Raw genomic sequence first — 19,159 nt, 5'->3', positions numbered from 1 at the left:
CGCTCCGGCCCAGTTTGGGCCAGTCCGGTCCCCGCCCGGGCGGTGGCCACCGGGCCGGCGCGGAGCGGGACCCGAACCGGGGCTGGGCCGAAGCGGACCCGAACCCAGCCGAGCCGAGAGGGGCGGGGCTCCGCGCGGAGCCCCGCCCCGCCTCGCCGCTCGCAGCCAATGGCGGAGCGCCCCGCCCTGCCCGGCCCGGGGCGAGCCGCGCCCAGCCCGGCCCAGCCGAGTCGGACCGGAGGGAGCCGAGCGGAGCCGAGCGGAGCCGGACCGGACCGAGCGGAGCCGAACCGAGGCGGAGCGGAGCGGAGCCGGCCGGGACCGGAGCGGCTCGGGGCAGTTCGGAGCAGTTCGGAGCGGCTCGGAGCGGCTCGGAGCGGAGCGAGCGGGTCCCGGGGCCGGGCCCGGGTCTCCGCGATGCGGCGGGGCCGGGCGGTGCGGCCGCTCCTGCGGCTGCCGGTGCCGCTGCCGGTGCCGCTGCTGCCGCTGCTGCCGCTGCTGCTGCTGGTGCTGCTCTGCCCGGTGCGGGCGGGACCGGGGCGGGACGGGGACGGGGACGGGGACGGGGACGGGACGGGATGGGGACGGGGACGGGGACGGGGACGGGACGGGACGGGACGGGGCTCCCCGCTGCGCCCCGGGGCCCGCCGGGCCGCCGCTGCCCGGGATGCGCCGTTTCACTTCACTTCATGTCCTGTATTTCTTTTTCTTTTGTTTGATTTCGTTTGTTTCCTTTCATTCGGGTTTAGTTTATTTTAGTTCCTTTCCTTTTCTTCTCTTTTTATTTTACTTTGTTTCCTTTTATTTCTTTTTATTTTTATTTTCTTTTACTTTATTTCATTTTCTTTTACTTTATTTCATTTTCTTTTTATTTTATTTTACTCTATTTTACTTTATTTCGGTTTTTTTTTTTTTACTTTATTTATTTCATTTTATTTTCTTTTACTTTATTTCCTTTTCTTTTACTTTATTTCATTCTCTTTTTATTTTATTTTACTTTATTTACTTTATTTCATTTTATTTTCTTTTACTTTATTTCCTTTTCTTTTTATTTTATTTTACTCCATTTCATTTTATTTTACTTTATTTCTTTTTATTTTCTTTGACTTCATTTCATATTCTTTTACTTTATTTCATTTTCTTTTCATTTTCTTTCTTTTGCTCTCGCTCTATTTCTTTTTATTTCGATTTTATTTTACTTGACTTCATATGTTTTCGCTTTATTTCCCTTCATTTCGTTCCGTTCCATCTCCTTCTCCTTTCGCTCATGTCAGGGGCTTTTATTTCCCGCTTATTTTTCTTTTCTCTGCGGTTATTTCCTTCTCTTCCTTTGATTCGATTTTCCAATTTTATTCGCTGTAGTTCATTATTCCTTCATTATTCTTTTTGTATCCATTAGTCTCTCACCCCCCTCCATTCCATCGTACCCCCCCCCGGGCACAAGCACTCGCCTCCCACGCCCACCCACCCCGCCGGGGCCGAGCACCCCCCCCTCCCTTCCCCCCCCCCCCCCGCGGGACCACGGGGACCCCAAACCAGCCCCGCCATGGGGGGGGGGGGGGGGGCACAGCGGGGTTTTGGGCGGGGGGTCATGCTCACCCCCCCCTCCCCGGGGGCAACGTCGAGGGGAAACTGAGGCAGGACCCCCCCACCCCCCCCCGTGTCCGCAGGTGCCCGGGTGGGGCGGGGGCTGCGAGAGCGGGAGGGCGGCGGCGGGGGGGGGCTGCTGCACCCCCTGTCCCCCCGGCTTCGGCGTCACCGAGCCCTGCGGCCACGCCGACACCCGCTGCCAGCCCTGCACCCACAGTGAGTACCCCCCCACCCCCGCCCCCCCCCCGCACCCCTCAGCACCCTTCACCACCCCCCCACCCCCCCCCAGACCGGACCTTCTCGGCGCTGAGCAGCGCGGTGGAGCCCTGCCAGCCCTGCACCCCCTGCCCGCTGCCGCCCGCCCGGGCCTGCACCCCCACCCGCGACACCCTCTGCACCCGTGAGTGGCACCCAGGAAGGGGGGGTGGCACCCAAGGGCGGGGGGTGGCACCCGGGGAGGGGGGGGGTCTTCACTGTGGGGTCGGTGGCTGTGCCTCAGTTTCCCCGTGGGTGGGTCTGGGGTGCTGTGCACCACGGGGGGGGGGGTAAAGGAAATTGGGGTGAATTGAGGGGACACACTGCAGCACCCCAACATATTTAGGGTGTCCCCCCCCACCCCACAAGCCACCCGTGGGTGCTGGTTTCCCTGCAAGGGGATACTGAGGCAGGGGTGGGCGGGAGCGGGGCTCCCCTAACCTCATCCCCGTAGTCGAGGACCTGGAGCGCACGGAGGGGGACCCCCCCGGGGAGCCGGTGACGGGGGACCCCTCACCCGCCACCCCCAAGTTCGTGCCGCCGCCGCCCGAGGCCACCGGCAAGGACATCATCCCCGTCTACTGCTCCCTCCTGGCCGCCGTGGTGGTGGGACTCCTCGCCTACGTGGCCTTCAAGTGGTAGGTTTGGGGGTGACGACGAGGGCGGGGGGACACGGGGGGGGGGGGGGGGACCCCAGCACCCTGGGTGACCCCCCCTCCGTCCCCGCGGGCAGCTGGCACACGTGCAGGCAGAAGCAGCAGCTGGCCAAGGCGCGGGCAGGGGACTTGGGGACGTCACCCGAGGGGGAGAAGCTGCACAGTGACAGCGGGGTCTTCCTGGACACCCACAGCCTGCAGGAGCCCCACCAGCCCGGCAAGGGTGAGCACCCAGCACCCAGTTTTGGGGGGGGGCGAGGGCACCCATCCCAGGGTGGGGTCTGGGGGGGGGTGTTTGTCCCCCGATGTCATCAGGATGGGGTTGGGGACCACCTGTGTTCATGGGTGGGTGGGGGTCAGGGTGCTTCTGTCTCCAGGGAGCAGCTGTACCTTGGGGAGCATCTGGATGGGCTTGGGGTGCACCTACAGCCCAGGGAGCATCCAGATGGGTTGGGGAGCACCCATGCCCCGAGGAGCACCCGGATGGGGTTGGGTGGTACCCAAATGGGGTTGGGGGACACCCATGCCCTGGGGAGCACCCAAATGGGGTTGGGGGGCACCCAAATGGGGTTGGGGGGCACCCAAATGGGGTCAGGCAGCACCCATGCCTTGGGGAGCACCCAGATGGGGTTGGGTGGCACCAAATGGGGGTTGGGGAGCAGCCAAATGGCGTTGGGGAGCACCCAGATGGGGTCGGGGAGCACCCATGCCCTGGGGAGCAGCCAAATGGGGGTCAGGGGGCACCCGGATGGGTTTGGGTGGCACCCAAATGGGACTGGGGAGCACCTGGGTGGGGTCAGGCAGCACCCATGGCCTGGGGAGCACCCAAATGGGGGTCAAGGAACACCCAAATGGGGTTGGGGAGCACCCAAATGGGGTCGGGCAGCACCCATTCCCTCGGGAGCACCCAGATGGGGTTGGGGAGCACCTGGATGGGGTCGGGCAGCACCCATGCCCTGGGGAGCACCCAGATGGGGTTGGGGAGCACCCAAATGGGGTCGGGCAGCACCCATGCCCCGGTAGGTCTCTCTCTCCGGGGAGCCGGCGACACCTCCGGCGCAGAAGCACCGCCGGGCGCCGGGCAGTGATTTTGGGCGCTGACCCTGGCCCCCACCCGCAGCCCCCCGCCCCGAGGGGCACCCGTTGGGCGCGGTGGCCCCGCAGCGGCAGGAGGAGCTGGAGCGGCTGCTGGAGAGCGGGGGTCCCGGCGGGGACTGGCGCAGCCTGGCCGCCCGCCTGGGCTTCGGCCCCGACGCCATCGGCACCTTCGGCCGGGGCCGGGCACCCACCCGCACCCTGCTCAGCGCCTGGGCCGGCACCGAGGGGGCCACGCTGGAGACCCTGTGCCAGGCCCTGGCTGCCATCGGCCGGCAGGACGCGGCCCAGCGCTTGGCGGGACCCGGGGACGCCACCTCCGCCGTGTGACCGCGGGTCCCCGAGGCCCGGCCGCGGGCGCCGGGTGGGCGCGGCGGGTGCTCCCCGTGGATTTTTTTATTCTAACGTGGGTTTTGTACTTTTTTAGGGGTGCGGGGAAGGGGGGGGGATTGGTGGGGACGGTGACGGAGGGCGCGGGGCTCGGGGACGCGTCTGGTCCCTGGGTGGGCGCATTAAATGTGTCACTTGTGTGTCACCAGGATGTGCGTCCTCGGGTGTCCGTGTGTCCCCACAAGCGTGTGTCCCCGGGACGCGTGTCCTCGGGTGTCCGTGTGTCCCCAGGACGTGTGTCCCCAGGTGTCTGTGTCCCCGGGATGTGCGTCCTCGAGTGTCCGTGTGTCCCCACAAGCGTGTGTCCCCGGGATGTGTGTCCTCGAGTGTCCGTGTGTCCCCAAGATGCACGTCCCCAGGTGTCCCTGTCCCCCAAATGTGTGTCCCCGGGATGTGTGTCTTCGGGTGTCCATGTGTCCCCACAAGCGTGTGTCCCTGGGATGTGCGTCCTCGGGTGTCCGTGTGTCCCTGCAAGTGCGTGTCCCCAGGATGTGTCCCCTTTGGTGTCCGTGTGTCCCCAGGATGTGTGTCCTCGGGTGTCCATGTGTCCCCAGGACACGTGTCCCCAGGATGTGTGTCCTTTGGTGTCCGTGTGTCCCCAGGATGCGTGTCCCCAGGTGTCTGTGTCCCCCAAATGTGTGTCCCCAGAATGTGCGTCCTCAGGTGTCCGTGTGTCCCCACAAGTGCATGTCCCCGGGATGTGTCCCCTTTGGTGTCCGTGTGTCCCCAGGATGCGTGTCCCCAGGTGTCTGTGTCCCCGGGATGCGTGTCCTCGGGTGTCCATGTGTCCCCACAAGTGTGTGTCCCCAGGATGTGTGTCCTCGGGTGTCTGTGTGTCCCCAGGATGCGTGTCCCCAGGTGTCTGTGTCCCCGGGATGTGTCCCCTTTGGTGTCCGTGTGTCCCCAGGATGTATGTCCCCAGGTGTCCCTGTCCCACATACATGTGTCTCCTGGATGTGTGTCCTCAGGTGTCCGTGTGTCCCCAGGACACGTGTCCCCAGGTTTCCATGTCCCCCAAGCACCTGTCCCCAGGATGTGTGTCCTTGGGTGTCCGTGTGTCCCCAAGCACATGTCCCCAGGACATGTGTCCTCAGGTGTCCATGTGTCCCCACAAGCGCGTGTCCCCGGGATGTGTGTCCTCGGGCATCCGTGTGTCCCTGCAAGAGCATGTCACCACGATGTGCGTCCTCAGATGTCCGTGTGTCCCCCCAAGCACGTGTCCTCAGATGTCCCTGTGTGTCCCCAGACGCGTGTCACCAGGATGTGTGTCCTCAGGCAGCCATGTGTCCCCACAAGCATGCCACCGGGACGTGTGTCCTCGGGTGTCCGTGTGTCCCCGGGATGTGTCCCCTCAGACATCCATGTGTCCCCAAGCACGTGTCCCTGGGATGCGTGTCCTCAGGCGTCCGTCTGTCCCCAGGCGCGCGTCCCACACCCCTCCCCATAAGGACAGCAGGGGGGTGGGTGGCCCTGGGGGGGAAACAACCCCAAAGACCCCACGGCAGGCGGCACCGGGGGACGCTGCGTGACGGAAAAGAGCCGGTTTAACCCCAAAATGTGCACGGGCACCCCTGCCCCGAGCTGCGTCACCCCCAGACCCCCTCCTGTCCCCCCCATGGGGATGCTAAGGCTGACAGGGGCTTCCCCGAGTGCCACCGCCAGGTCCCCCCAGCCGCCCCCCCCGGCCGTGCCAAACCTCTTTCGGGGCCGGGACCGGTATCGATTTTTGGTCATTTTTCTTTTATTTTTTTTTTTTTAATTTTTTTTACATAAAAAGTTCCGTAAAAATTGGATAAAGTAAAATGATTTAAGCAGTAAAATCAATCTTATCAACATAGCACGAGGCCTGCCAGAAATCCGGGGGCAGCCCCGCTCCACAATATTTACATGAAAACAGATTAAACCTCGCAGAACCAAAAATAAAACCAAGGAAACAACCAAAAAAAAAAAAAAAAAAAACCAAACCAAAATTAACCCCGAAACTATCCTTACAAAGTGTTCCCGTGGTATCGGCACGTCTTGGGCTAAAAGCAAAAACAAAAACGAAAAAACAACCCCAAATTATCAATATATTCACATATACGTTAAAATATAATACAGAGCTTGGTGACGCACGGGGTGCGTGCGTCCGACAGCACCGCTGGGGTAGGGGAGCCGGCAAAGCCCGGTTTAGCAAAGCCCGGCTTTTCCTCCGCGTCGCCCCGGCAGCACAAACCGCCTCACGCCGTAGGGAACGAAGTTTATTTTCTTTTGGGGTTTTTTTGTGGTTTTTTTTTTTAAAAATAATAATAATAATAATTAATAATAATAATAATAATAATAATAAATTCACAGGTTGGTGGTTTAAAACCGCGAATCCTGGCAGAATCGGGTGTTCCGAGGTTTGGCTGGGTCTGGCATCCATGGGGGGTGGTGGTCACTCCAGGTCCGTGTCCTCTTTGGGTTTGTAGATGGCCCCGAATTTCTGCATGTACTTCTTGATGTACTCCTTCGTCTTGTGCTTCACGTTCTCGTTGCACTCCAGATCCTCCGGGTTCTTGCAGTATTTCAGCTCCTTGTTCATGACGCCGTGAGTCAGCTGCGGGGGCGGCAGGGCCGGGACGGCACCGTTATTCCCAGCAATCCAAGTCTTGGGCATTCCCCAAGCTATTTTGCCATTAGTCCCCAAATACTCGCTATTATTCCCCAAATATTCCCCAAATATTCTCCAAATATTTCCTATTATTCCCCAAATATCCCCCAAATAGTCTCCAAATATTTGCTATTATTCCCCAAATATTCCCCAAATATTCTCCAAATATTTCCTATTATTCCCCAAATATCCCCCAAATAGTCTCCAAATATTTGCTATTATTCCCCAAATATTCCCAAATACTTCCTATTATTCCCCAAATATTCCCCAATATTTCCTATTCCCCAAATATTCCCCAAATATTCTCCAAATATTTCCTATTATTCCCCAAATATTCCCAAATATTTCCTATTCCCTAAATATTCCCAAATATTTCCTATTCCCCAAATAGTCTCCAAATATTTCCTATTATTCCCCAAATATTCCCCAATATTTCCTATTCCCCAAATATTCCCCAAATATGGCCAAATATTTCCTATTATTCCCCAAATATTCCCAAGCATTTCCTATTATTCCCCAAGTATTCCCCACATATTTGCTATTATTCCCCAAGTATTTCCTATTATTTCCCAAAGTATTTTGCTATTATTCCTCAAATATTTCCCATTATTCCCCAAATACTGGCTAGTATTCCTCAAATATTCCCTAAATATTGGCTATTATTCCCTAAATATTCCCAAATATTTCCTATTATTCCCCAAATATGTCCCATTATTCCCAAATATTCCCTAAATATTGGCTATCATTCCCCAAATATTTCCCATTATTCCCAAATATTCCCCAAATACTGGCTATTATTCCCCAAATGTGTCCCATTATTCCCAAATATTCTCTAAATATTGGCTATTATTCCCCAAATATTGCCCATTATTCCCAAATACTCCCCAAATACTGGCTATTATTCTGAAAATATTTCCTATTATTCCCAAACATTCCCTAAATATTGGCTATTGTTTCCCAAATATTTCCTATTTTTCCCAAATATTCCCCTAATATTGGCTATCATTCCCCAAATATTTCCCCTTATTCCCAAATACTGGCTGTTATTCCCCAAATGTGTCCCATTATTCCCAAATATTGCCCAAATATTTCCTATTATTCCTAATTATTCCCCAAATGTGTCCCATTATTCCCAAATGTTCCCCAAATATTGGCTATTATTCCCAAATATTTGCTTAGTCCCCACATATTGCCTCTTAGTCCTGAAATAGTTCCTGGGTTCCCCAAATGTTCCCCAAATATTCCCCAATGTGTCCCCTCGTTCCCAAGCGCCCCCAACCGCTGGCTGTGGTCCCCCAAATATCGGCTGGGACTCCCCCACCTTCCCCCGCCGTTGCCGTTTCCCTTCCCCTACCCGGCACGCCGCGCCCGCGGGAGGGGCCCTGCCACCCCCCGCCCCACGTCCCCCTGCGTCCCCCCACGTCCCCTGTGTCCCCCCGCGTCCCCGTGTACCCCACATCCCCCTGCGTCCCCTGCATCCCCCCCGTGTCCCCCGTCCCCTGCATCCCTGTGTCCCCTGCATCCCCCCGCATCCCCTGCGTCCCTTGCGTCCCCCACATCCCCCCCCGTCCCCTGCATCCCCCCCGTGTCCCCCGCATCCCCCCGCATCCCCCACGTCCCCCGTGTCCCACATGTCCCCTGCGTCCCCATGTACCCCGCATCCCCCCACATCCCCCGTGTCCCCCCACATCCCCCACGTCCCCCCACATCCACTGCATCCCCCTGCATCCCCCGTGTCCCCCGCATCCCCCTGCGTCCCCTGCATCCCCCACGTCCCCATGTACCCCGCATCCCCCTCCATCTCCCGCGGCCCCCCACATCCCCCACATCCCCTGTGTCCCTGTGTACCCCGCATCCCCCTGCATCCCCCACGTCCCCTGCGTCCCCCCACGTCCCCCCACATCCCCTGTGTCCCCCACATCCCCCTGCGTCCCTTGCATCCCCCACGTCCCCTGCATCCCCATGTACCCCGCATCCCCCTGCATCCCCCACGTCCCCCCACGTCCCCCCGCATCCCCTGCGTCCTCCGCGTCCCCTGCGTCCCCATGTACCCCGCATCCCCCCGCGTCCCCTCGCGTCCCCCCATGTCCCCTGCGTCCCCCCGCGTCCCCCGCACCTTGCGCGCCAGGTGCTTGAAGTCCTCGGTGGTGGTGATCCGCCCCACCTTGCAGTCGGGTTTGCGGTAGGGGTTCAGGCACTGCACGATGAACTGCGACATCTGCGGGAGCAGAGAGCTGCGCCCGGCCCTGCCCTCGCCCACCGGCCCCGCCGCCCCTTCCCCGGCCCCGGCCCCGGCCCCGGGGGTGACGCGTCCCCGGGGATCCGCCGACCCCCAGACCCAACCGTCCGCGGGACGGCGGGCCGCCCCGACGTCCCCGAGCGGCGGGCTCCCCCGCTCCGGCGTCCCATCGCCCGCGCGGGGACGGCGAACCCCGACGCCCCCGCTCCGGCGTCCCCCCGGGTCGCGTCACCGGCGTGGGACGGTGACAAACCTCCCGGGGCGCTGGGGGACTCACCTCTTTCCTGAACACCTCCTTGCTCTTCTTGGCCAGCTCGCTCGACGTGTCCGCTTCCGCCGTCTTGGGCTTCTTGGAAGACTGGAGAGGGGGGAAGAAAAAGGGTATTAAGACGCTGGCCGAGGCGAGCAGGGCTGTCCCCGTCCCTGTCCCCACCTTGGGGACGGCGCTCCTCCTGCCAACCCCTGCCCCACAGCCAGGCGGGCAGCGCGCGCTTCCCAGTCTGGTCCCGGTGAGCTTCCCAGCCCGGTCCCAGTGAGCTTCCCAGCCCGGTCCCGGTGAGCTTCCCAGTCTGGTCCCGGTGAGCTTCCCAGCCCAGTCCCGGTGAGCTTCCCAGTCTGGTCCCAGTGAGCTTCCCAGCCCAGTCCCGGTGAGCTTCCCAGTCTGGTCCCAGTGCGCTTCCCAACCCGATGCCGGCATGCTCCCCACCCCAAACCAGGCACGCACTTCCCAGTCTGGTCCCGGTGAGCTTCCCAGCCCAGTCCCGGTGTGCTTCCCAGCCTGGTCCCAGCACGCTCCCCGCCCCAAACCAGGCACGCGCTTCCCAGTCTGGTCCCAGTGAGCTTCCCAGTCTGGTCCCAGTGCGCTTCCCAACCCGATGCCGGCACGCTCCCCACCCCAAACCAGGCACGCACTTCCCAGTCTGGTCCCAGTGAGCTTCCCAGCCCGGTCCCGGTGCGCTTCCCAACCCGATGCCGGCACGCTCCCCACCCCAAACCAGGCGCGCTTCCCAGTGTGGTCCTGGGGAACGCACCAGCCCAGTCCCGGTGAGCTTCCCAGCCCAGTGCCAGCACGCTCCCCACCCCGATCCTGGCACGCTTCCCAGCCCGCTCCCCAGCCCGGTGCCAGCGCGCTTCCCAGCCCGATCCCGGCACGCTCTCCAGCCCGGTGCCGGCACACTTCCCAGCCCGATCCCAACACCCTCCCCAGCCCAATTCCGGAGCCCTTCCCAGCCTGGTCCCAGCACGTTCCCCAGCCCAATTCCGGTGCGCTCCCCAGCCCGGTCCCGGCACGCTTCCCGGCGTGCTCCAGCCACGCTGCTGGGCTGGGAGCACAGCCCCCGGGGAGGCACGGGGGCCGCTCCTCGCTCTTGTTTTCTTTGGAAAAAAAGCTGGAAAAAGGGCGCGAGCTGGCCCTGGGCGAGTCGGCCTGGTTTGGGGGGGCGAGCGCTGCGGTGGGGGTATTATCCGTAGCTGGAGCGAGGGAGAAGGAAAGCAGCTGATCACCGCCCCCCATTTATTTCACCCACGTTAAAGCCTAATTACCGGCACAACCCTGATTTGCAGGGATGAATCCGGCACGGCCGGACACCCAGGCGGGAGGGACGCTGTCCTAACCCCGCTCCGGGGGCCGTTTGAGCAACGCTCGCTTATTCAGCCCGTTAATCAAAGCCAGGCGCTCGGCGGCAGCTATCGACGGCGGCAGAACCGTCCCTGCCGGAACCATCCCCGTGCCGAAATCGCTGCGAGGGCTGGGACCCCGCTGGCGAGCGTTTACAGCAGATTCTCTTTAGCTAGAGACGATTGCGGAAGGATAAATTGAATTTTATAGGAATTTTTGGCTGTTCCCCCGAGTACCAATCCCACGGAGCACAAGCACCGGCTGATTTAATTTGTTGCCTGCATTAACGGAGTAGAAACTGCGCCCGCTGCATCCCGGCGAGCATCCCTTCGCCGCCAGCTCGACGCCCACCTCTCCACGCACGCCCATCCCCGTGGGCTTCGCCTTGGAGCCCCGCGACCTCCTCGGAGTCTTAAGAGAGCGAAAAGCAGCACCTCTCCGCCGGCGCTGGCTTTTGAGAGAGGTTTGGGTACCGCGGGTTATCACGACTCAGATTTTAAGGCTGGAGAGAGCAAAAGGGCTCGTTAAAGGCTTGCAAAGCCGGGGGAGGTTTGCCTTCTCCTTTCCGCTCTTTTCATTTTAAAAAAAAAAAACAATTTTTTTTAAGTATTTAACACTGAAAAAAGCAGGAGCCATCCCATCCCTTTCAAACCCCAAAGACGCGCCTGGTTTAGGCCGGAGGGCAGAAGTCCCGTAAGCAAACCGAGGTGGGGCTTAAATCAACCCTTGACGGGGAAGTTTTATGGCCGAGGGCTGTCCCGAGCGAGCGCTGGTGCGTCTCTGGGCTGGCCGCACATCAAAGCTCGCCGCTCCCTGCCCGCGGCTCGGGTACCGACATCAAAAGGTTGGTAATGGGGAGCAGATGGCTCCCTGCCGGCTCCCGGCGCGGCACCGGCACGGTGGCGTCACCAAGCCCTGCCACCTCCTGTCCCCAAGCCCAGCCACCTCCCGGCACCGAGCCCTTCTCCATCACCCAGCCGCGGGTTTGCCAGCACACCCAAATTTCTCCAAATTCCCCGAGTCAGCCCAGGGAAGGAGTTATTTCCTACGCGGGTCAGTTTGGTAACGACAGGATTTTAATTTAGCCCTCAAAGGATGTTATAAATTATCAGCGCTAATTAGCTGGCTGAAGTAGAGCCGGAGGGGATGGGTTTGGAGGAGCTCGCAGGGAAGCGCTGCAAAGGCCAAATAAAGACGAGTGAAAATCGATGCGTAAAGAAAGTAAATGCAAAACTAAAGCCCGGCCTGGTTGGATTAAGCCTGGGACTAAACGCTCCCGGGATTTCGAGCTGTGGAAAGGCTCCATCGCTTCCCACCACAACCGCGGGAGCTGCCTGGGCTGCGGGGGTGACCTGGAAGGGGAAAATAGCATTTTCCAGGGACCGGAGCGGGAAGGAGAAGCCAAACCCCGGCCGACCACCAAGCCCGCCGGATGGGAAAGCCGTGAGCCGATGCACGGCTGCGGTCCCTGCCCCGGCGCAGGCAGGGCTGCCTACGGCAGGCAGGCAGCACGGTCTGGCAGCTCAGGGGAAATCCCGCTCCCCTCGGCCGGAGCACGCGGGACGGGGGGAAAAAATCAGTGCCAAAATTTTGAGGAGCATGAGGAGAAATAGAAACTCTATTTCTAAGCTACTCCTTGTGCAAAGGTGCTAATTTCTCCTTGTGCTAAAATTAATCTTTAACATTAAAACCTCCTTATCGAAGGGCTTCAGCCTGCCTTGACGTGACCGCGGCGCTTCCCTCGTAGCCCCTCCAAAGCGTTCCCGTAACCCAAAGCCGTGCCGCCCCGCCGGGAAAACTGTAACGCAGGAAAAGACCCCAAAAATGGTGGTAATGGCATTGATCGGCCTCGCTGCTTTATGCGAAAACCCTCCAGAGGAGAGGTGGGGCTGGAGAGGTGGGGATGGAGAGGTGGGGATGGAGAGGTGGGGATGGAGAGGTGGGCAACGACGCTGTTAGGGGAAAACCAGCCGGGGATGGGGTGACGGTGGGAGGGGAGCAAGAAGCCAAACGTGCTGGGAAATTCGGAGGAGCCTTTCCACGATGCCCTTCTCCGGCAGCGTGGGATCTGCTCCGCTGATGCCGACCTTTCCGTGCTCTTCAGGAGGTACCGACGGGCAGAGACGCGAACGCATCCGTGCAACAAATCTGAGCTTTTTGCATCTTAAAAGGATGCAATGGGGGGAAAAATCAGTGCCAAAATTTTGAGGAGCATGAGGAGAAATAGAAACTCTATTTCTAAGCTACTCCTTGTGCAAAGGTGCTAATTTCTCCTTGTGCATCTTATTTCTAATTTCTAATTCCTCCTTTGCATCTTAAAAGGATGCAAAAACTTCGGCATCCAGCCCTGTGTCGTTGCCAGCCTCCCCGAGCGCTCCGCCAGGCCACCCTCTCATGAAACCCCTTTTCCAGGGGAAAATGCATGTTTTAAAACGGGCTTTAAAGGGAAATAGCGAGCGTGGCGTCGCGCACCTCTTGTGCCCTTCCATCAAGATCACTATACCGGCACGCGAGCCCCCGGCGAGCTCACCCATTGCTGGCACCAGCTGTAGCAACACCGGCCACGCCGGGGCTTTGAGGGTATCGAGAAGGGAGCAGATGATGCTCGGAAGCGCGTTGAACACGCTCCGGAGGAAATAAAATACCCCGGTCACTGCTGTCGCATGCGTTTCGCAGGCGGGGGACACCAGGAATAGAAGCAGCAGCTGTGGGATGGCCGGAGCCACGACGCCGGAGGGTTTAATCCCTCTTGGAAAAGGTGCGGGCTGGGGAGGAGGGTAAAAAAATCCAAGGAATGCGGTTGCAGTTTCAGGGTGGAAGCGTCTTACGGAGGCGGCGGTGAGCAAGCTACGACCACGTGGGAATTCAGCGTTATTTCCACAGCCGGGAAAAGCCCAACCTTCAGGCGATGCTGGCCAAGACGAAAAAGATTTAAAGCTCTAAAGTGAGCAAGAACCACGTCGCCGTGAGGTCAGCCAAAGCCGCGCGGCCGGTGTTAATTTAGGAACGAGGTATTGATGGCTTCAGAATTGTTTTGCACCTGAAAATTGGGATTTCAGGGTTTGAGTGAGCAGCGAAAACTTCAGGCAGAAGCAGCCAGCTCACATCTGCCCCGAGACGAAGCCCTTCGAGCATCGCCCCAGTCCTCAGCACCTTTTTTATCCCAAAGGTTTGGAATCTGGCATGTGAACGCTTGCCTGCATTTACAGAAGCATCTTTCCTTGCTGCTCCGTTTGCAGTCACCCTCGAAAGTCAGCAGGAAAAAGACTCCCCAAGCTGCAAAGTACCAGCAGAACTCTATTTTCTCGCTCAGAAGAGCCCAACCTTCTTCTCAGCGCCTTGTTCTCATCACAGGGACGTTCCCCAATATCTCCAGGCTGGTCCGCACCATTCAGCTTTGGCTCGTACAGCTAGAGCAGCAAATCCCCCCGTGGGGATGCAGTTTATGGCTGTTCCAGCTTAATAAAACCTCGCCTTCAAGCCTAAAATGAAGGTCTTTGATAAATAGGTTCTCGCGTCTCCCTTTGCACGCCGATAGCCTCCAACAGCAATTTGCAACCCAGCCCAGAAGCATCAGGCAAGTGCAGATAAACTGCGATCGACCCGAGGCAAGCACACGGACAACTCTTCCCATCAAAGCGAAACGCGCTGTAGGAAACAGGCAAATCGGGAATATTTGTTGCTCTTTCAGCCCGAGTCATCTGGAGAGTTCATAAAGCTGCATGAGCTCAGTTTTTAATGCTTTTGCTGAGCGCGATAAAGCGAGGTATCAGCCGGAGCAGTGCGGCGCAAGGTCACTGCACGCTACCGAACCCGAGGCTCACCGAAGGGATCCAGCAAGCCCCAGCGATCCCAGGACGCTCGCGTGTTTATGAATCCTCCCGGTGCCGTGACAATTTGCTCCTTTGCCCGCCGAGATTCCCAGAACGGCAGGGGATGCCGGCAGGAAACGCGTGATACCGACCCAGGGACAAAAATCATTTAAAAGGCTTTTCTGGATTCCTCTGCAGAAGTAAAGGCTCCGTGACTGAGCGGTGTGTGCCAGGTCTTAGTCCATTTCCTAATTAACTTTTTTACAGGGAGAGAAATATTTGTAAATAACGTAGTTTAAGTGAACTCGCCAGGAATCCCGGCTGAAGTACTCGGAGGCGTTATGGGGATTGGGTTAACACTTAGGATCCTGGCAGCACAGGGGAAGAGCCTGCGGGAAGGCGAGGGCAGCAGTGGGAGATGCTCCTGGGCGCTGTAGGACGGACAGCACCTTCAGTACCTACGGCAAAATCAGCCCCGAGTCTGTGGGTATCACCGGAGCACCAAGAGAATTGCTCCCTGAGAGTTACAACCTGGCTAACCTTTCTTTCCACGGCTCTTCCCTCTTCTTTTTAGGGAATCAGAAAGCTACACAGGCTGATTTATCTACAGGGGCTCAGCAACCGCTGCTCAGACTCTGCCCTCCCTGCTTTGCAAGGGCTGGCAGAGCTGGAAACCCGCGCCGACGGCAGACGAGTCCTCCAAGGAGGCTCAGCCAAGTCCCCTCCCACCGAGCACTGGGGTAGATGTGGCCGCAGAGGGACCTAACTGGGAATTAAATCCCATGTGGAGAGCAGCTCCGTCCTCTCAGGCGTTACCTCTGACAGCAGGAGCGACGGAGATGCTGCAGCACTCACCAGGAAAGCAGAAAGGCAGCTGGTGGTGGAAGCAACACAGAGCTCCCGGCTCCTCTGCTTCTGCACCGTTAGTTTTTCCTATTTCAACGTTCTCCCCCGCCACGGCCCTTTTTTTGGCCAGTTATAAGGTTGTCTCCGCACATGAGGTTGCAGCCGATGCTTGGCGTCCAGGGCAGAACATCAGCTCAGGACTTCCCCCAGGGAAGTCCTGAGTTCACCCAAGCCCCGGTCGGCGCAGCCCGAGAGGTGAGCAAAGGAGCAGCGGGGTCTTTACCAAGCCAGCACCCAAAAAGCCGAGGAGGTGGGCGCACCACGCAAATCTCTGCTCGGCTATTTGGGAGACCTCATCGCTCTCTACAACTGCCTGAAAGGAGGGGGTAGAGAGGTGGGGTCGGTCTCTTCTCCCAGGTAACAAGTGACAGGACGAGAGGAGATGGCCTCAAGTTGCGCCAGGGGAGGTTTAGACTGGATATGAGGAAATTTTACTTCACCGAAAGGGTTGTCCAGCACTGGACCAGGCTGCCCAGGGCAGTGGTGGAGTCCCCATCCCTGGGGGTATTTAAAAGCCGTGTGGATGAGGTGCTCAGGGACATGGTGTAGTGGTGGGCTTGGCAGTGTTAGGTTTACGGTTGGACTCGATGATCTTAAAGGTCTTTTCCAACCTATACGATTCTGTGAGTCTGTGATTCTATTTGTCACCAGGGCAGAACCTGGCAGCAACCAGGGGAAGCTGCTCTTCGGCAGCTACCGGGCAGCACAGCGTATTTCGTCGGGTATTTCACAGTGCCAAGAAAAGAACAACTTAACTCCGTTAATCCTCTACCACCGTTTTAAAGCACAAAAACCCAGTGGTCCTATGGTCAGTATAGCCACTACGGCTTATCTTGGGTCACTTTTCCCTCTGTCATCCCCCCAAGTCCGTACCGACCTCAGCAACAGCCCTGGCGTTTGCTGCTCCTGCTCCGCAGGACGGGATTATCCCCACGGTCTGTCAAAGAGACGGTAATGCCGAGTTTCCCTCGCTGGCCCCGCACTTACCTTCATGGGGTTTTCGTCGTACGTTGGGGTCCCGAGGTCCATTTCAGCTTCGTGTTCAAGGCTGGCATCATCCCCTGGGCTGTCCCAGGTAGGAGGGTCCCACTGGGTTTGCCTGAAGGAAGACAGAGAGACCACCGTCACCCTCTTAAAAGTAACTGGTACCTGCTTATTGACTGTCCCATCAGCTGGGACATCTGGTCTCCATCGGTCATCAAAACTCTTAACATGGGTGTAACGCATGGCCCTGTCTTGCTATTAATGATGAGCTTCAGTAGGCTTCTAAGTTGGAGAAGGCTAAAGCCAAGCAAGAAGAACTTAAAAAAGGGAAGTTGCACGATTTTCTATGACTGGTGACACTCAACGTGGGATCAAGGGAAGTTCATCACAGGCATGAAATAAAGAAGGTCGGTGATTCTGGCGTGGGAAGACGGGAGACATCACAGCGGAGACTTTGGGGAAGGCACTCCTTCCTGCAGAGCAGGGTCAGCCCTTGGCACCTCAAGCCAAGTATTCAGTCACAGGCATCTCATCACAGAAAGGACACCGACCAAAGATCTTGAGAAAGCCACAGGAATGAGCAGGAGCCTTGAAAGGATGGATGGGCAGATGACACGAAGCTCATCCAGACGCTAGAAGAGGCTAAACACAGGGCTAGAGCTCTTCTTGGCTCACTGCACACGGGAAGCACCATTTCTGCAGAAACATCTCGGCTGAGATGGAAAAAGCCATCACAGCCTGCTTGGGCTCGTCAGGCCAACGCTCGGGGCAGAGCCCCACCACGCTCAAACCGGGGAAGGATGGGGAGAACTGGTTTGGATTTCCTCCAGGTGGGGAAGAGGGGAGGGGACAGCCGTCGGCATCCGAGAGCAGATACAGGACGGTGCCGGGGAGGAAAACCACAGACCAAGGGAGGAACACAACCAGGAGAAACGGGGACCAGCAGGACAGACCACTGTCTTTGCAGGAGCAGGGCAAGGACAGGACTCTCCATCAGGTGAGAGGACTCACTTGTAAGCAGACTGAACAAGAGGGAGGCAAAGGACAGATCTCCAGACCTCGTTAGGTTTGGAAGTGACCTAACACTGCAACTATTTTCCATCTCTAGGCTGCGTGAAGCCAGGACGTGCATTCTTCAGTACAACAAAAAAAAAAAACCCCAAACCTGAAAGCCTGCATCCAAAGGAGCCGCTGGTTTGAGTTTCTCGACGTTTCTGACCCGTATCAGAAACCCTGTCCCACTTCAAGGCTTTTCACTCTTCAGGAAACGCTGGGGGAAACGTGAAAGCCTTGTTTCAACCAGCCGCCACGTGCTCCATCATGCTCCTTCATCCTCCTGCTGCATACCCCTGACCTCAGACCACTACTGAGTTGATTCATTTAAATGAAATATTAAAATAAGAAAGCATATCGAGAAATAAGATTTCCTCTACTGGCCTGGTCCTGTCAGAAGATATACAGTTAAAAGGATTGAAAGAAATCTTCCAGCATGTGTTCCTCAAAAAAGTACAAGATTAATTATATTCAATTAGTGGCTTCTCGTGTAGCTGCAGAAGACGCACGGAGGAGGCATTCCTCGCCAAGGGGGAAGGCTCAGTTGGGTCTCCTCATCTCACTGCAAGACTTCCAAACCACAGGACAAATCACAAATTCCTGCTCGACTGGTTTTTTGGGGGGTTTTTTGTTTGTTTGTTTGTTTTTTTTTCCTTCCTGGGGTTTGAAGGTCTCCTGCTCTGCTCTCGGTGCAACTCTTGATGCGGAAGGTAGCAGGAAGGAGTCCAAACGGGAGATTGAAAAGATGGATCGATGCAGAGAAATGCGTGCAAGTAACAATAACTGACATCAGGACAGTCAGGACACGTAAGAAATTACTCAGGCTTAACCCTTTAGAGAGGTGGATCCCCATGCAGACCTCACATGGAGTTTGAAATTAAAAAAAAACCCTTTTCAGAAGTCTAAAATTCATGATACTCATTTTAGCTAAGTTCAGAGGTATTGATCCAAAAACCCGGTACATTCCAAAACTGATCACAAAAATGTGGGGAAAACACTGGGAAACTCTCCTTCTTGCTCCAGAACAGACCGGAGGCTTGAAGATGGAAAAAATGCCGCACGCCATGGGTCACGGCTGATCCCTGAGCCACCAAAGACCTACGGCACGCCCACCAAAACACTCGCACGTGCGTCAAAGCCTCCACAGACCGGGGTTATTTGCCTGGCACCGCTGCCAGAGTCGGACGGGTGTTTCAGAGCACGAGGGGCAGGCAAGGTCTCTCTCTACCTGTTAATTCTGCTGCCATTTCAGCACCGTGTGGGACACGGCGTGTTCCGGCAGAGCGATGGGAACCAAAGATGATGTCAAAAGAATTAAATCCAACTTGACCAAGATGCTGGGGTGAAAGATGTTGCTTTGATGGGATTTTTTTTTTTTTTTTTGCAATCAGATGTCAGAAGTGGAGCTCCTCACCATCCCGTTATCACACCGGGTTACAACTCAACGCGCGGCTGGAGTCATCGTTCGCAAGGAAATCGTTTGCTATTGTTGCGCTTCTGCTCGCAGAAAAGGGGGTTCTATCCCCGGGCCACATTTACGGGGCTGAAGGAAAGGTTTTGAGCGATCTCAGCCTCCCACCCACCCGGCTAACGAGCAGCTAACCCCGCCGGGTGCCTAACGAGACACCGAGGGCTGAACATCCATTTCTCTTACACCCAATTCCTTCACTTGAGCCATCAAACTTCAACCCTGAAGCAGCCATCACGCTCACCTCGTTATCACGCTCACCTTGTTACCACGTGGTAGTAGTAGATCTTCCCCTCTGGATCTCGGGCTGTTTTCCAGTTGGGTGGGAGGACGATCGTTTTGGGTTTTGGAGGGGATGGTGGAGGCAAGTCCAGGAGGTTATTGGTCACCACGAGCTCTGGCTGAAAATAGCACAAAAAGGGGGAAGAGAAAGACGTGAGCGGCTGCGAGGGCGATCAGAG

At 57.5% G+C, this 19,159-nt stretch overlaps 2 protein-coding genes and 1 long non-coding RNA gene across 4 annotated transcripts in view; 2 read left to right on the top strand and 1 right to left on the bottom strand.

Annotated features, from left to right (window-relative positions):
* Positions 1-202: 202 nt before the first annotated feature.
* Positions 203-4,024, top strand: LOC142406541 (death domain-containing membrane protein NRADD-like). 2 transcript variants are annotated; one of them, XM_075495489.1, is made up of 6 exons: positions 203-522; positions 1,671-1,806; positions 1,880-1,990; positions 2,300-2,483; positions 2,579-2,724; positions 3,622-4,021. In XM_075495489.1, exons 1-6 carry the CDS (start codon positions 418-420, stop codon positions 3,924-3,926), a joined length of 987 nt encoding a protein of 328 aa, XP_075351604.1. In that variant the 5' UTR covers positions 203-417; the 3' UTR covers positions 3,927-4,021. The 2 variants fall into 2 exon arrangements, with proteins under 2 accessions (XP_075351604.1, XP_075351606.1); XM_075495491.1 differs by lacking the exon at positions 1,880-1,990 and having other exon boundaries at positions 3,622-4,024.
* A 55-nt stretch (positions 4,025-4,079) lies between these two features.
* LOC142405201 (uncharacterized) lies at positions 4,080-5,950 on the top strand. Its single transcript, XR_012774088.1, has 2 exons — positions 4,080-4,312; positions 5,389-5,950. It is a non-coding gene; the product is annotated as an uncharacterized LOC142405201 (long non-coding RNA).
* Positions 5,951-6,041: 91 nt separating this feature from the next.
* SETD2 (SET domain containing 2, histone lysine methyltransferase) overlaps positions 6,042-19,159 on the bottom strand; it is a 72,254-nt gene continuing 59,136 nt past the window's right edge. The window contains exons 17-21 of the mRNA XM_075492190.1: positions 18,960-19,099; positions 16,181-16,292; positions 9,135-9,215; positions 8,735-8,836; positions 6,042-6,564 (exon numbers count right to left, since the gene is read on the bottom strand). Coding sequence (XP_075348305.1) covers positions 6,403-6,564; positions 8,735-8,836; positions 9,135-9,215; positions 16,181-16,292; positions 18,960-19,099 — 597 coding nt within the window. The 3' untranslated portion in view covers positions 6,042-6,402. The remainder of the gene's footprint in view (positions 6,565-8,734; positions 8,837-9,134; positions 9,216-16,180; positions 16,293-18,959; positions 19,100-19,159) is intronic.

Source organism: Mycteria americana, chromosome 2 (assembly GCF_035582795.1).
Source record: "Mycteria americana isolate JAX WOST 10 ecotype Jacksonville Zoo and Gardens chromosome 2, USCA_MyAme_1.0, whole genome shotgun sequence".
NCBI classification, from domain to species: Eukaryota; Metazoa; Chordata; class Aves; order Ciconiiformes; family Ciconiidae; genus Mycteria; species Mycteria americana.
This window is presented reverse-complemented; position numbering and strand designations above follow the sequence as displayed.

Excerpts from the sequence above, each read along its gene's own strand:
- LOC142406541 (XM_075495489.1), top strand. The coding sequence starts at position 418 with ATGCGGCGGGGCCGGGCGGTGCGGCCGCTCCTGCGGCTGCCGGTGCCG. Across the intron at positions 523-1,670 it reads TGCTGGTGCTGCTCTGCCCG|GTGCCCGGGTGGGGCGGGGG; the intron begins GTGCGGGCGGGA and ends CCGTGTCCGCAG. Across the intron at positions 1,991-2,299 it reads CCGCGACACCCTCTGCACCC|TCGAGGACCTGGAGCGCACG; the intron begins GTGAGTGGCACC and ends TCATCCCCGTAG.